Source organism: Dipodomys spectabilis, unplaced genomic scaffold (genome assembly GCF_019054845.1).
Source record: "Dipodomys spectabilis isolate Male_0828 unplaced genomic scaffold, ASM1905484v1 ptg000002l, whole genome shotgun sequence".
NCBI classification, from domain to species: domain Eukaryota; kingdom Metazoa; phylum Chordata; class Mammalia; order Rodentia; family Heteromyidae; genus Dipodomys; species Dipodomys spectabilis.
In genome coordinates, this window is record NW_024870679.1 from 20,860,295 (window position 1) to 20,874,083 (window position 13,789).

General features: G+C 38.5%; 1 protein-coding gene across 1 annotated transcript in view; it reads right to left on the reverse strand.

Moving 5' to 3' along the window:
• The window catches only part of Dnai3 (dynein axonemal intermediate chain 3), a 49,226-nt gene extending 43,675 nt beyond the window's left edge, over positions 1-5,551 (reverse strand). Inside the window, exons 1-4 of the mRNA XM_042681335.1 lie at positions 5,534-5,551; positions 5,147-5,185; positions 2,705-2,886; positions 2,015-2,119 (exon numbers count right to left, since the gene is read on the reverse strand). Coding sequence (XP_042537269.1) covers positions 2,015-2,119; positions 2,705-2,886; positions 5,147-5,159 — 300 coding nt within the window. The 5' untranslated portion in view covers positions 5,160-5,185; positions 5,534-5,551. The remainder of the gene's footprint in view (positions 1-2,014; positions 2,120-2,704; positions 2,887-5,146; positions 5,186-5,533) is intronic.
• Positions 5,552-13,789: the final 8,238 nt, after the last annotated feature.

The window sequence follows — 13,789 nt, forward strand, 5'->3', positions numbered from 1 at the left end:
GGCGCAAAACATTGACACCAGCTTATATTTTATTTTATTTTTAAAAAATGTTTAGAAGTTCTCAGTTTTGTCGTATGTGTCTGCAACCTAGGACTTGGGAGGTTGAGGCAGATGCTCATGAGCTCAAGGACAACTTAAACTGAAAGGTTAAAGCTTGAGGCAGTGATCACCATGTGTTGCCTGTTTCTGTCTAGCAAAGCAACACGTGGTGGTAATCAAAACATCTGGTTAATTGTGTGCCTATATAAGACCTGCAAATCCTTAGCTTGGGGCTCTCCTCCTGGGCTCCGCTGTGTCGGAGTATAGGATGAGGCCCGAGCTGCAGCCCGTTTAAATAAAACAGCTGTAGAGTCTGACTCTTGGTGGTCTTCTTGTGGGGGTTCCTGCGACCTTGGCATTACAGAACCACACAGAGAAACTGTCAAAAATGCTTTAAATATGATAAATTATTCATTTTGGGTGGTGATTGTGTACATATTTGTTATACAACTCTGTACTTTTCTATGCATTTAAAATATTTTACAATAATAAAAACCAAAAGAGACTGAAACTGAAATAAAAACTGAAAGACACTGTTCACAAAGAAATGTACTTACCCCTCTGCATATCACCTTTACAATAAAAATAAGTAAAAACTGAAAACAGAAAGGAGGTTATTTTTATTATAAATAAAATTGTCTGGGTGCTGTTGGCTCACACCTGTAATCCTTGCTATTCAGGAGTTTGAGATCTGAGTATTGCGGTTTGAAGCCAACCAAGGCAAGAAAGTCCATGAGATTCTTATTTCCAATAAATTACTCAGAAAAAACTGGAAGTGGTGCTGTAGCTCAAGTGGCAGAGCACTAACCTTGAGCACAGAGTCTCAGAGACAGCACCCAAGTTCTGAGTTCAAGCTCCAGAACTGGCAAAAAACAAAAATCAAACCAAAACAAAACAAAAAACACAAATAAAGCTGAAGCCAGGTGCTGGTGGTTCACACATGCAATTGAAATTGTATCCACTTGAAATAACTAAAACATAAATAGAGCTAAGGACATGGCTCAATTGATAAAACTGTATCTCCCTAGCAAGCACAAGACTCTAAGAGCCAGGTTGAAAATATTCAGGTAAAATGAAAGGTTATTTCTGATTAGAAATTGTTAAGAGGGAGGAGGGTATTGAGATGAGAGCAAAATAAACAGTAATAGTGTGAACATGATAAAAGTATGCATATATGCATATGTGGAATTTCACAATAAAACCTCTCACTTTGTAAAGTTAATAGACAATAATAAAAATAAAAATTGAAAACTGTTAACTATTTTAAAATTCTATGGTTTTCTTTTTTTTTCTTTTGAATTTTATCGTACAGAGGGGTTGCGGTTACATAAGTCAGGTAATGAGTACATTTTTTTCTGAACAGTGTTACCCTCTCCTTTTGTGTTTTTCTTGCTTATTGGAGAAATATTGCATCCTTCAAATGACGTGGCCATAACTCTCAAGAAATCATTTTCCTCGGTTAACCAATGAGGTTGCAAGAGAGGTAAATCTTGGTCATAAACCAGTTACCTTTCTCATTCAACCTTAAACAAAGAGCTTTACCTGAATTAGCCCATTTCATCCTCACAATGGCCCTGGAAATAGGCACTATTCCATTTCATCCTCACAATGGCCCTGGAAATAGGCACTATTGGTACCACCATTCAACTTAACCCAAAGTCAGTGAGCTGGCTAGAAGAGTAAAGGAAGGTATGCCTTTTGCAGGGGAGGTGGGGAGGGAGTACTCCTGGAGAACAGAGGTGGTTCTTATTTGTTGTTTCCGCACTTACTGGGTCAATGAGGGGCAAATGATTAGAATATTTGCCACTCTGTGCTTGATTTAGTTCACTGCTCACCTATTCTTAGGTGCCTGAATATGACCCAGGCCCCAGGGAGTCAGAGTTGGACAGGAATTATCATGCTATGTATAAGAATTGCCCAGAGTTATCATTTCCTTCCAACAACCAACACTTACGATGGCTTGGGATTTGCTTACATTTAAATAGTTTTCCTTGCCCTCTTCAGTCCCAATAATATAAAAGTTAAGTCCATACTTGAAGTCCTTGTCATAAACAAGTACAATTTCATCTCCAGGATATTCCTGTGGGAATACAATTAGAAGAGAAGGTTACTGCTCAATGGTCATTCAGTTTATTCAGCTGCTACCAAAAAATTGGGTATTTCATCCGATCATAAAAGATCACTATGGTGCTATTTTATGGTTGCTAATTCCAAACTGCAAAAGCATTTGATTAACTAAAAAACTCTTTATAAACACAATGGATTCAAGGAAATTCATCATGCAATTTTATTTCTAACAGGAAGAGGGAAACTACTTTTTATTTGGTGTTGTGCTCTGTGCTATGTTTGGAGACAAATAAGGACCAAAGTTAGGGACTAAACAAAGCAGTATGTGAAAATTAGGTAGATCCTTGTTTTAGTGAAAAGTGGACAAGGATGAGATTTTCTGAGCGTAGGGTAAGGCTAGTCAGTGTTGAAACTTTGCTTTTCACAGAAAATCATCAACTATGATTCTAGAGAGGGCTAGGCTATTTGCTTTAAGTATGAGGAATGCTAGCTTGGAACAAACAGCAACAACAACAACAAAACACAACTTTGCAACTTGAGTAGTACATTCCAGGACCTTCTTGAGCAAAACTATGAAGAGAGAACGTATTGTACTGACCCTGATAATTTTTTTGACTGGGTAAAAATCTGATACAGCTGCTCTGTTGCGCAAGTCCTCCAGAATAGTTTCCTTTTTGATAAGCTTATAGGGTTCCTCATCTGTGACATCTTCATCTATTCGGCAGTTGAATATTTCCTGGGTCTTGGTAGTTAATACTAGTGGATAAATTTCTGGGTGGCCTAAGAAAGTCAAAGCAGCACTTGGACATTAAATATAAGCACTTAAATATTAACACTAGGAAATAACAATTGTTGCCTTATGATAGTTCTCTTGGTTTTAAACCAAGAGACTAAACACTTTAAATTTATTTTTCTTATATTTGAAGCAAATATAACTACTACAACAGAAAAACCTGGAACAAAATGAAAAAGGAGAAAAACCACAATTGCCCACAGGGCCCTTTCAAAGAGAACTTACATTAGTATTTATTTTCTTTTAGCCACTCCATGTACATGTTATAAGAAATTCTAAATCTTGCATTTAGGATTTACTGTTATATCCCAAATACTTCATTATAACATTAACAGACTTACCAGAATATCATTATACATTAATATATATGATGTGTGTGTGTGTATGTGTGTGTTTTGTGTGTATGCATGCTAGTACTAGGGCTTGATCAAAGGGACTGGGTATTGTCCCTGAGCTTATTCACTCAAGACTGGCAGTCTATTTACAGTTTCTTTCTCCCTTTTCCCCAGGGCCTGGACACTGTCCTTGAGCCTCTTTGTGCTCAAGGCTAGCAACTCTACCACTTGAGTCACAGCACCACTTCTGGCTTTTTTCTTTGTAAGAGTCTCATGGACTTTTCTGCTTGGGCTGGCTTTGAATTGTGATCCTCAGATCTCAGCCTCCCAAGTAGCTAGGATTACAGGCATGAACCACTAGTGCCCAGCTTATTGCTAGCCTTTTAATGGTTAATTCGGGATAAGAGTCTCATGGACTTTCCTGCTCAGACTGGTTTCCAGCCATGATCTTCATATCTCAGCCTCCTGAGTAACGGAGGCTTACAAGTGTGAGCCATCAGCACCTTGCTTAGTAATAAGTAATATATCATCATATGATCAAATTATAATGGGATTAATAAACCTCATTACTAGTTTAACTGTAGCATAATTTTAAACCATTCTTATGTTGGCACTCATTCTAATTTAAAAATTATTTCTGGGGCTGGGAAGGTGGCTCAGTGGTAGAGTGCTTGCCTCATGTGCATGAGGCCCTGGGTTCGATTCCTCAGCACCACATAAGCAGAAAAAGCCGGAAGTGCTGACAGGCTAGAGTAATGAAGCTGTGGTGATTTGAAATGAGATGGGTTCGTTGGAACCTGGAACAGAGAGAGATGTTAGTTGCTCCAAGAGAGTGAGAAAGAGATTGGATCAAAATGGGCATGGCTTCAGGCCCTCCTGAAGCTATCCTAGGTCAGGAGTATCTGTCAGATATGTCACATATCTGCTAGATATATGTTCAAATAAACCTTTATCTCCATTAATTGACTATCGCTAGTATTTGTTATAATGACAGATATGTAACCAACACAACTGCACTTTAACTTCAGAATTATCAATATTATGAAAGAAGAAAATTTCCTGGGGTGGGATTGGAGTCTAGCTCTCAAGGACAGGAAAGGAGTTCCACAAAGACCAGAGAGATCTGAGATTTGAATAAAGATCAGAGATCTATTTCCTTATTCTATATGAACAGAAGACAAAATTCTAGCCCAGCACCTCTGGCTCATGCCTGTAATCTTAGCTACTCAGGAGGCTGATATCTGGGGATTATGATTCAAAGCCAGCCTGGGCAGGAAAGTCCATGAGACACTTATTTCCAGTTAATCACAAAAAACTGGAAATAGTGCTGTGGTTAAGGTGGCAGAGTGTTAGCTTTGAGGAAAAAAACTCTAAGGAACAGCTCCCAGACCCTGATTTCAAGCCCCAAGACCAATACAAAGAGACAGACAGACAGACAGACACACACACACACTAAAATCTTCATGTAAGTGAACTAGGAGAAAGATTTTCTCCCCATTCCTAAGAAATGACTTGTTGGAATAAGATTGTTTAACGTTTAAAAGAAAGAACAGCATTGCTTTGGTTGTCTATGTTCTATTTATTTTCTTGAAAATGAATCCCTTTCCATGAAAAAGTAGAATCTGAACATGAAGCACAGGCTAAATATTGCTAGTGAGCCAGAGTTTGAAAAGTACTATTCTGATAAAAGTAATAATTTTCCAGTTACAAAAGACCTTTCAATAAACACACCAGTTGTTTAGGGTACTGCTTGAGTCAAGTCTGTTTCTCAGTTTGAAATTCTCTTTTCCATTCTTATTTTATATTCACTACTTAAAATTTTTCATTCCATATTCTAAATCATGTGGTATAATTTTACACCTTGTAAATGTTGATACGTATCGTAGACAAAGTCTGTGATATTTCTACTTACCCATGCTCTCCATATTTACTGGTTCCTCTTCTTCCACAACTAGAATGTAATAAAATGATATCAAATTTACATTTTTGAGTCAAATAATCTCAATTGACTAATCTTTTACCAGACCTCTTGAGACAATTTATAAATACAAATACACAATGAGGACTTAAGCTAGCCTTGAGTAATTAAAAAGTGAAAAATCTGAAATATTGTCTTTCTCACAGTCCTTTCTGGTATAGTTGTTACAGCATTCATTACATGGCATTTGATACTGTAATCAGGCAAGTAAAAAAGTGAATTCCCACATATTTAATTTTGAATGGGCTGGACCTTATGACAGCAAAACTATTATGTTCAAGAAATAAATCCAAGCTTCATTTTCAATGAAAATAATCATACCAGGAAATCCTTTTTTGCCATGAGCTCCCTTTTTTGCTTCACCTTTGACCTTTTTTGGTGATTTTGGTTGCTTTGATGGTTTTGGTGATGGTTTTGGACCCATGGTTCTGACGTAGGCTGCAGAAAGAAAAATCATTGATTAGTAAATCCTGGTTTGCATTTGCAAATGTATCAGGCATTATCATTTATTGAACATAGCAATATGTTTCTAGATTTTGCCCTGGATTCAATCAACATGCGATTTGAGTACAAATGAGGATTGTGTGACCAAAAGTTTATGGCAACAACTGATAAAATCTTGTTCCAGTGGAACCATTCAGCTGCAGCACAGGATAGTAACCTGCCAGAACTTCAAGGTTTCCGTACAGGCCCTATTATGGAAGTGCGGCAGAGAAGCTGCTCTCCTGACGCGCCAGAGTGGCCTTATGCAGGTCTCCCTAACAGGTGCTCCAACAACATGCGTATATGTACATAGTTTTAAATAGACATAATAATAATTTAGATCCTAAATTCTGTTTTAGCATGTGAGCATGTAGTCGCTAAATTGTCAGATGAATCTCCAATAGAGTTGCTTTATTTTGGCAGGATGTAACATTGGCCATGTCACCATAACAGTGTGACCATGACAGCAAATCTTTATTTCGCCACAATATTTACCTCTGTCCCATTCTATCAAGAGAGTAAAAATACAATTTGAGAAATCAAGGCAGCAAGGTTTAAAAACAGTTTGTGTGTGTGTGTGTGTGTGTGTGTGTGTGTGTGCAAGGGATAGGTATGGGCTTGAACCCAGGACCTGGGCATTTTCCTTTTTCATTCAAGGCTGGTGCTCTACCACTTGAGCCACAGCTACACTTAGGGCTTTTTGGTGGCTAATTGGAGGTAAGTGTCTCAGGAACCTTTCTGCCCCAGCTGGCTTTAAACTGTTATCCTTAGATCTCAATCTCCTGAGTAGCTGCCATTACAGGCTCAACCCACTGGCAGTAGGCCACTGGGTTTTTTGTTTGTTTGTTTTTGTTTTTTTGGGGGGGTCCAGTCGTGGGGCCTGAACTCTGGGCCTGGGCGCTGTTCCTCAGCTCTTCAGCTCAAGGCTAGCGCTCTACCACTTGAGCCACAGCACCACTTCTGGCTTTTTTCTTTTTGCTTATGTGGTGCTGAGGAATCGAACCCAGAGCCTCATGCATGCAAGGCAAGCACTCTACCATTGAGTCACCTTCCCAGCCCTTTTGTTTTTGTTTTTTAATCAGTGAGTGACTTTACCTTCTCAGTCCCAGAAAGGGGTTTCGTGGAGTTAATAATAAAGTCTATTCCACAAGGTGACCATGAAGTCTTAATAAGATTAATAAATATTAAAAAAAATTTTAATTGAGATTGATTACATACATTTCACAAAATTTACAGTATTGGGGGATAGTGATACTTAGTGAAAGTCACACACACTTTTTAACCTTCACGAGGTGCATTGTCATTATCATGGTCTATAAGGCTTATGGTCTTTACAAACTTTGACATTACAATTATTTCTTCCAAATCTGGTGAATGTATATTTCTTTCCTTTTGCTTAGTGTCAGCTGTTCTTCCTTTCTCTCTCATTCCTCCTTCCCATTGCTGCCCTTGAGTTGCTTAGTTCACTTTCATCAATGTCCACTGTGGCTGATGGGCCCCTCTGCTGTATTTTTTCCCCGTTTCCCTCTGATTCTGTGCCATTTTCCTATCTTCCCTCATGTACACATGTACATAACATATATGAGGTCAAGGACATGGGTCATCTAGAAATTATATGAAAAATTAAGAAGAGATCCTTTTTTTGAGTTCTGTTTACTTTGTCCTATCTCCTTGAATTTAGAGTTGAACATCCACATATCAGAGAGACCATGTGCTCTTTGTTGCTCTGATCTTGGTTTACCTCACTCAACATGATTTGCTCTAGTTCCATCCATTTCCTTTCCCCATGAATGCCATTATTTTGTCCTTTCTAATGGCTCTGTAGTATTCTATTGTATATCGGTACCACAATGTTTGGATCCATTCATCTGTAATGGGGCATCTGGGTTGTTTCCATATTTTGGCTATTGTGAACAGTGCAGCAATGAACACGGAGGTGCAAGTGTCTTTATATCCTGGCTCCTGTTGCTCAGGGTAGATGTCTAGGAGTGGTATGGCTGGGTCATAAGGAAGGTTTATGTTTAGCTTTCTGAGGATGGACTGCTTTCCAGAGTGGTTGTACGAGTGTACATTCCCATCAGTAGTGCAATAGGGTTCCTTTTTCTCCGCATCCCTGCCAACATTTGTCATTGGCTGAGTTTAGGATGTGGGGGATTCTGACTGGGGTAAGGTAGTATCTTAGTGTTTTTTCTTTCTTTCTTTTCTTTTTTCTTTTTTGCTGGTTGTGGGGCTTGAACTCTGGACCTGGGTTCTGTCCCTGAACTCTAGCTCAAGGCGAGTGCTCTACCACTTAAGCCACAGCGCCACTTCTGGTTTTCTGGTGGTTAATTGGTGGTAAGAGTCTCATGGATTTTCCTGCCTGGGCTGGCTTTGAGCCGTGATCCTCAGATCTCAGACGTCTGAGTACTAGGATTACAGGCATGAGCCACTGGTGCCAGCTATCAGTTTTTATTTACATTTTCCTTATGGCCAGGGATGATGAACATTTCCTCCTGTGTTCTTTGCCATTTTTATCTCTTCTTCTGAGAAGCCTCTCTTCAGTCCTCTTGTCCATTTAATGATTGTTTTATTAGATTTGGGAGGGATTATTTTCTTAAGTTCCCTGTATATACTGGATATTAGGCCTTTGTCTGATATATTGTTGGTAAATATCTTTTCCCAATTGGTTGGCTGTCTGTCTAGTTTGGAAGCTATGTCTTCAGCTGTGCAGAAACTTTTTATTTTAAGGTAGTCCCATTGATCAAGTCTCTCTCCAATTTGTTATGACCCTGGGTCTCTGTTCAGGAAGTTCCTGCCTGAGCCTCTAAGTTGTCATGTCTCTCCTACTCTGTCCAGCAGTAGTTTCAGAGTTTCTGGTTTAATGTTAAGGTCTTTAATCCATTTTGAGTTGATGTTGGTGCATGGTGACAGGCTGGGGTCCACTTTTAGTTTTCTGCATGTGGCTGCCCTGTTTTCCCAGCACCAATAGTCGAAGAGGCTGTGTTTCTTCCACTGTATGTCTTTTATTCCATTGTCAAATATCAGCTGACTATAAGTATGTGATTTTCTTTCTGGATCTTCTAATCTATTCCACTGGTCTTTGGGTCTATTTTTATGCTAAGTGCAAGCTGTTTTTGTTATTATGGCTCTATAGAAGAGCTTGAAATCTGGTATCATGATCCCTCCTGCATTGTTTCTTTTGCCTAGAATTTCTTTGGCTATTTTAGGTCTTTTGTTGTTCCATAAGAATGTTTGGATTGTTTTCTGTATTTCAGTAAAGAACGTCATTGGGATTTTGATGAGAATCTGTATATCATTTTTTATATATAAATTTGTATCTCGTTTTGTAAGGCCATTTTTACAATATTGATTCTGCCTATCCAAGAACATGGAAGGTCTTTCCATTTCCTGGTGTCCTCTGATCTCTTTCTTTAGGCTTTTATAGTTTTCACTAAATAGTTCCTTTACATCTTTGGTTAGGTTAATTCTTAGATATTTTATTTTATTTTATTTTTTTTAATTTTTTTATTTTTCAGACTATGAAAATTTATTACTATTGTGTTTTTATCAGATATTTTATTTTTTTGAGGTTACTGTGATGGGTTTGGTTCCCTGATTTCCCTTTCTGCTTGTACATTGTTGGTATACAGAAAGGCAACTGATTTTTGTGGGTTAATTTTGTATCCCACTACTTTGCTGAAGTGGTATATAAGTTCTAGGAGTTTGGGAATGGAGTTTTGGGGGTCATTTAAGTATAATATCATGTCATCTGCAAATAGGGGTAGTTTAATTTCTTCCTACCCTATGTGTATTCCTTTAATGTCCTTTTTTTTGCCTTATTGGTCTGGCTAAGGATTCCAGAATTATATTGAAGAGGAGTGGAGAAAGTGGGCATCCTTGTCTTATTCCTGATTTTAGAATTGGTTATAGTTTTTCCCCATTTAGTATAATATTGGCTATTAGTCTGTCATATATGGCTTTTATTGTTTTAAAGAATTCCTTCTATTCCTATTTTCTCCAGAGCTTTTAACATGAATGGGTGTTGTATTTTATCAAAAGCCTTTTCTGCATCAATGGAAATAATCATGTGGTTCTTGACCTTGGATCTCTTGATGCATTATATTAATTGATTTGTGTATATTAACCCAGCCCTCTATCTCTGGGATGAAGCCTACTTGATCATAATATATGATTAATGAGACTAATAAACATTTTATTAACATCAGTTCTGACATCTCATGCTGATGTCTCTTATTTTAATAAAATCAACCCAAACTGAATACTATTTCATACCATCATGAGTTTTAGTTTTTCCTGAGTCCCTTGATTGCAGAATCTTGACTAAAAAGTACGTGGAGGTCTGTGTGTTTGCCTAGAAATATTTTCCTCTTCAGATTTTTAAACTTTTTTTTTGTTTTTCAAATGGTAATGATAGCTCACTGTTGTGAAGTGCTTACTATATGCTGGACATAGTTCATAGAACCTTAACCACACTTTATTGTCACTGTTTTCATCATCCCTCACTTTATGAGTAGATAAGAGAGGCCCTGAGAGATCAGGTGACTTTGCATAGTGCAGTGGGCAGCGGGCCAGGCTGTGAACTCTCAGTGAACAATCAGCCTCTGTGGACTGTCCCTCGGATTCAACGGCAGCTGCTGCATGTCACTGGGAGTGAAGTGACTTTAATTGTCTGGAAAGGCATGCATCATTTTTTTACTCAAAGTTTTGTGATTCTGATGCTATAAAAATCTCTACTTTCTTCAATAACTTAGTCACAATTTTTGAGACTAAGTTGTCTCTAACCCACTTCCTAGACTTAGTATAATTTCAAATCTTGTGCTTAGTCATTTTTTTAAGAAAAATTCCTTATCAGTGTATCCTTCTTTACTTTTGGATCCCTCTGCATCTGGCTTAAAAACACTGACACAACCCAGTCTTCACACACACACACACACCACTGCTTATTGCACATATACTTACTGAGTGAAGGATGGACCAGATGCTATCCTGGATGTTAGCAATAGAGCAAAAAAAAACCAAAATATGAATTTTTAAAAAGTTGCTCTGAGATGGGCTGGGAAGGTGGCTCAGTGGTAGAGTGTTTGCCTTGCATGCCTGGGGCCCTGGGTTCGATTCCTCAGCACCACATAAGCAAAAAAGAAAAAACCCAGAAGTGGCGCTGTGGCTCAAGTGGTAGAGCTCTAGCCTTGAGCTGAATTGCTGAGGGACAGCGCCCAGGCCCAGAGTTCAGGCCCCACGACCGGACCCCCCCCCAAAAAAAAAGTTGCTCTGAGAAAGCTTATATTGTAGGCGTGGGAAACGATGAACAAAATAAAAAGAAGTAGCTAGTACTAGATAATGGTAACTGCTTAGAAAAATAAAGTAGGAACGAAAGAGAATTTGTAAGAGTGGGGAGTTGCAATGTTATACCCAATGGTCACAAAACGCATTGGAACAAAGGCAAGAGAATAGAGGAAGCCAGAAATGCAGACACCTGCAGGAGTTGAGCACTTCTAGGAAGAGGGAATGGGTAAGTGGAAAGTTTCAAGGATATGAGTATGTCTGGCTTATTTAATAAAAACAAAGTTATGAAACAGAATGAAGAGAGGTAGAGCAAAGTTAGTCACAATAGTGGTGCAGGTGTATAAGTCGGCTTTGCTGCAATAACCAATGACTTTCAAATTGCAATGACATAATAAGATCTAAAAAGAAATTCTCAGTACTGGAATTTGAATTTAGAACTTATGCTTCCTAGTCAAGCACTCTACTGCTTGCCCAACAATAACCATTTATTTCTTCTCATTCTTCTCCTTACTCTGGGATTCAGGTTGAAGAAGTAATTACTGATTAACACATGCTACTTTCAGAGCAGAGAAAAAACAAGAGTTAAAGGAATAGTTTTTTTTTTTGAGATGTGTAAATGATCAATTTTATTTGGTAGCTTTTTTTTCTCCAGATACAAATGACACAAATTCAAAACAAAAAAGCATACATGATCACATCATTCAAAAGTCTCGGGGTGGTGACTCAACTTCAGGCACAGTTTGATCTAGTAGCTGAATCCAAACTCAAACTTTCACATCTATCTCAGGTCTTGATTCTCATATAGTCCTTAGCTCATATCTACCCAAGAAAGTAAGGGTTCTTTCTTGTTACAACCTGAGCACTTCTTGTCCAAAATGGGGCCAGAAGTGTCTCAGCTCCCCAATTTTTTTCCTGCATTTTGAAATGTTTGCACATACATGAGATATGTTAGAGATGAAACCCAGGTCTAAATGTGAAATTGACTTACACTTCATATACCTTAAACAGCCTGAAGGTATTTACTAGTTTTGTGCATGCAACACAGTTCTATGGAATGTCCCACACAGCATCATGTCACTGTTTTGGGTTTGGGAACATTTTGGATTTGGGAACATACTGGATTTTTTAGATTAAGGATTTTTACCCTGAAATTTTAGCCTGAGTCCAAGTTGATTTTTACTGGTCACACTTGAGTTAATACTCTTGCCTGAGCCAGATTGGCTAAGCCTGGCCATATAAGAAGGGGTTGGGTCATCCTGTCCAGAAGGACATGGATGAGGAGGATGTGGACGGCTGCCCAGGTGCAGCCATAAAGGAATAGTTTTGAAGCCTCCTAAGTATTTCTCTATGACAGAGGCACAGTGTCCCTTCTACTCACATTCTATTGGACAGACAAGTTATATGGTCAGTTTATAATGGAGGAGGAGTATTCTGCCAGCATGGCAGTGGGTAGGACTGTATGAACCTCTTGCAAAAGATGGGAATAATATACAATATTATAACATCATTTTATAATCCACTATAGTAGACTTAAGGTCTGTTATAATAGGTCATGAACAAGGACTTTGGCTTTCCTGCTGAATGAGGTAGGAAGCTATTAGATGGTTTGATCTGAGGAATTCGTTTTTCCAACCCAAGTTCCATCTCAATATGGCTGCTGTGTTGGAAAAGACTGCTTCAAGGTAAGGACTGGAAGAGAATCCATTTTGGAGACACCCACTCATCTATAGGAGAGATGATGAAGGCCTAGATCAGGGAGGTGACAATGAGAAAGAAAAACTTTGGATTCTGGGCATACTTTAAGTAGAGACAATAGATTTGCCAATGATGTGCAGATATGGTTTGAAAGAAAGGAAGAAATCAAGGATGACTTCAATGATTTTTTTTTTGCCCGACTTCGAGGGACTGAAAATACTCGCCATTTGTTGACATGATAACCCCAAGGGAAGAGCGTGTAAAAGGGAACATCAGGAGTGGCTCACACCTGTAATCCTAGCTGCACTTGTGACCCTAGCTACACAGGATATTGATACCTGATTCACTGTTTGAATCCAGCCTGGGCAGAAAAGTCTGCAAGAGTCTATCTCCGTTTAACCAGCAAAATACTTGACTAGAGGTATGGCGCAAATGGTAGAGCATCAGCTACTAGCAAGAAAGTGGAGAGGGCAAGGCCATGAGTTCAAGCTCCACAACTGGCATACACAAAAAAGATGAATTACTGTTGCCTCTAAAGTATTGAATATTTTTCATGATCTTTTGATAACCAAATAGGAAAAATAAAATTAGGAAAGCATAATGTGGCACATTCACTGAATAAAACAGAAAATTTAAAAACAAACTATCTTTTGAGAATTATGTGTGTATGTACATACGTGTATGCCAATTCTGGACTTAAAATCAGGGCCTGGGCATTATCCCTAAGCTTTTTTGCTCAAGGCTAGTGCTCTACCACTTGAGCCACAGCCCTACTTTTGTTTTTTTGTTTTTCATTTTTTTGGTGATTAATTGTAGGTAAGACTCTCCTACTTTTCTGCCATAGCTGGCTTTGAACCTTGATCCCCAAATCTCAGCCTCCTGAATAGCTAGAATTTCAGGTGTGGACCACCAACACCCAGCTACATCCCTTATCATACCTGAAGTCATCTCTCTAATATTTTAGCCCACATTAATCTTTCTTTGACTCCTCTACACTGGTGAATAACCAGGATCATGTCATTTTTTAATATTCATTTATTCACAAGCCCTCTTATGTGCCAGGGAATATCAGAATAATTGAAGATGTACAACCTGTGAACAAGACACCATCTAGTT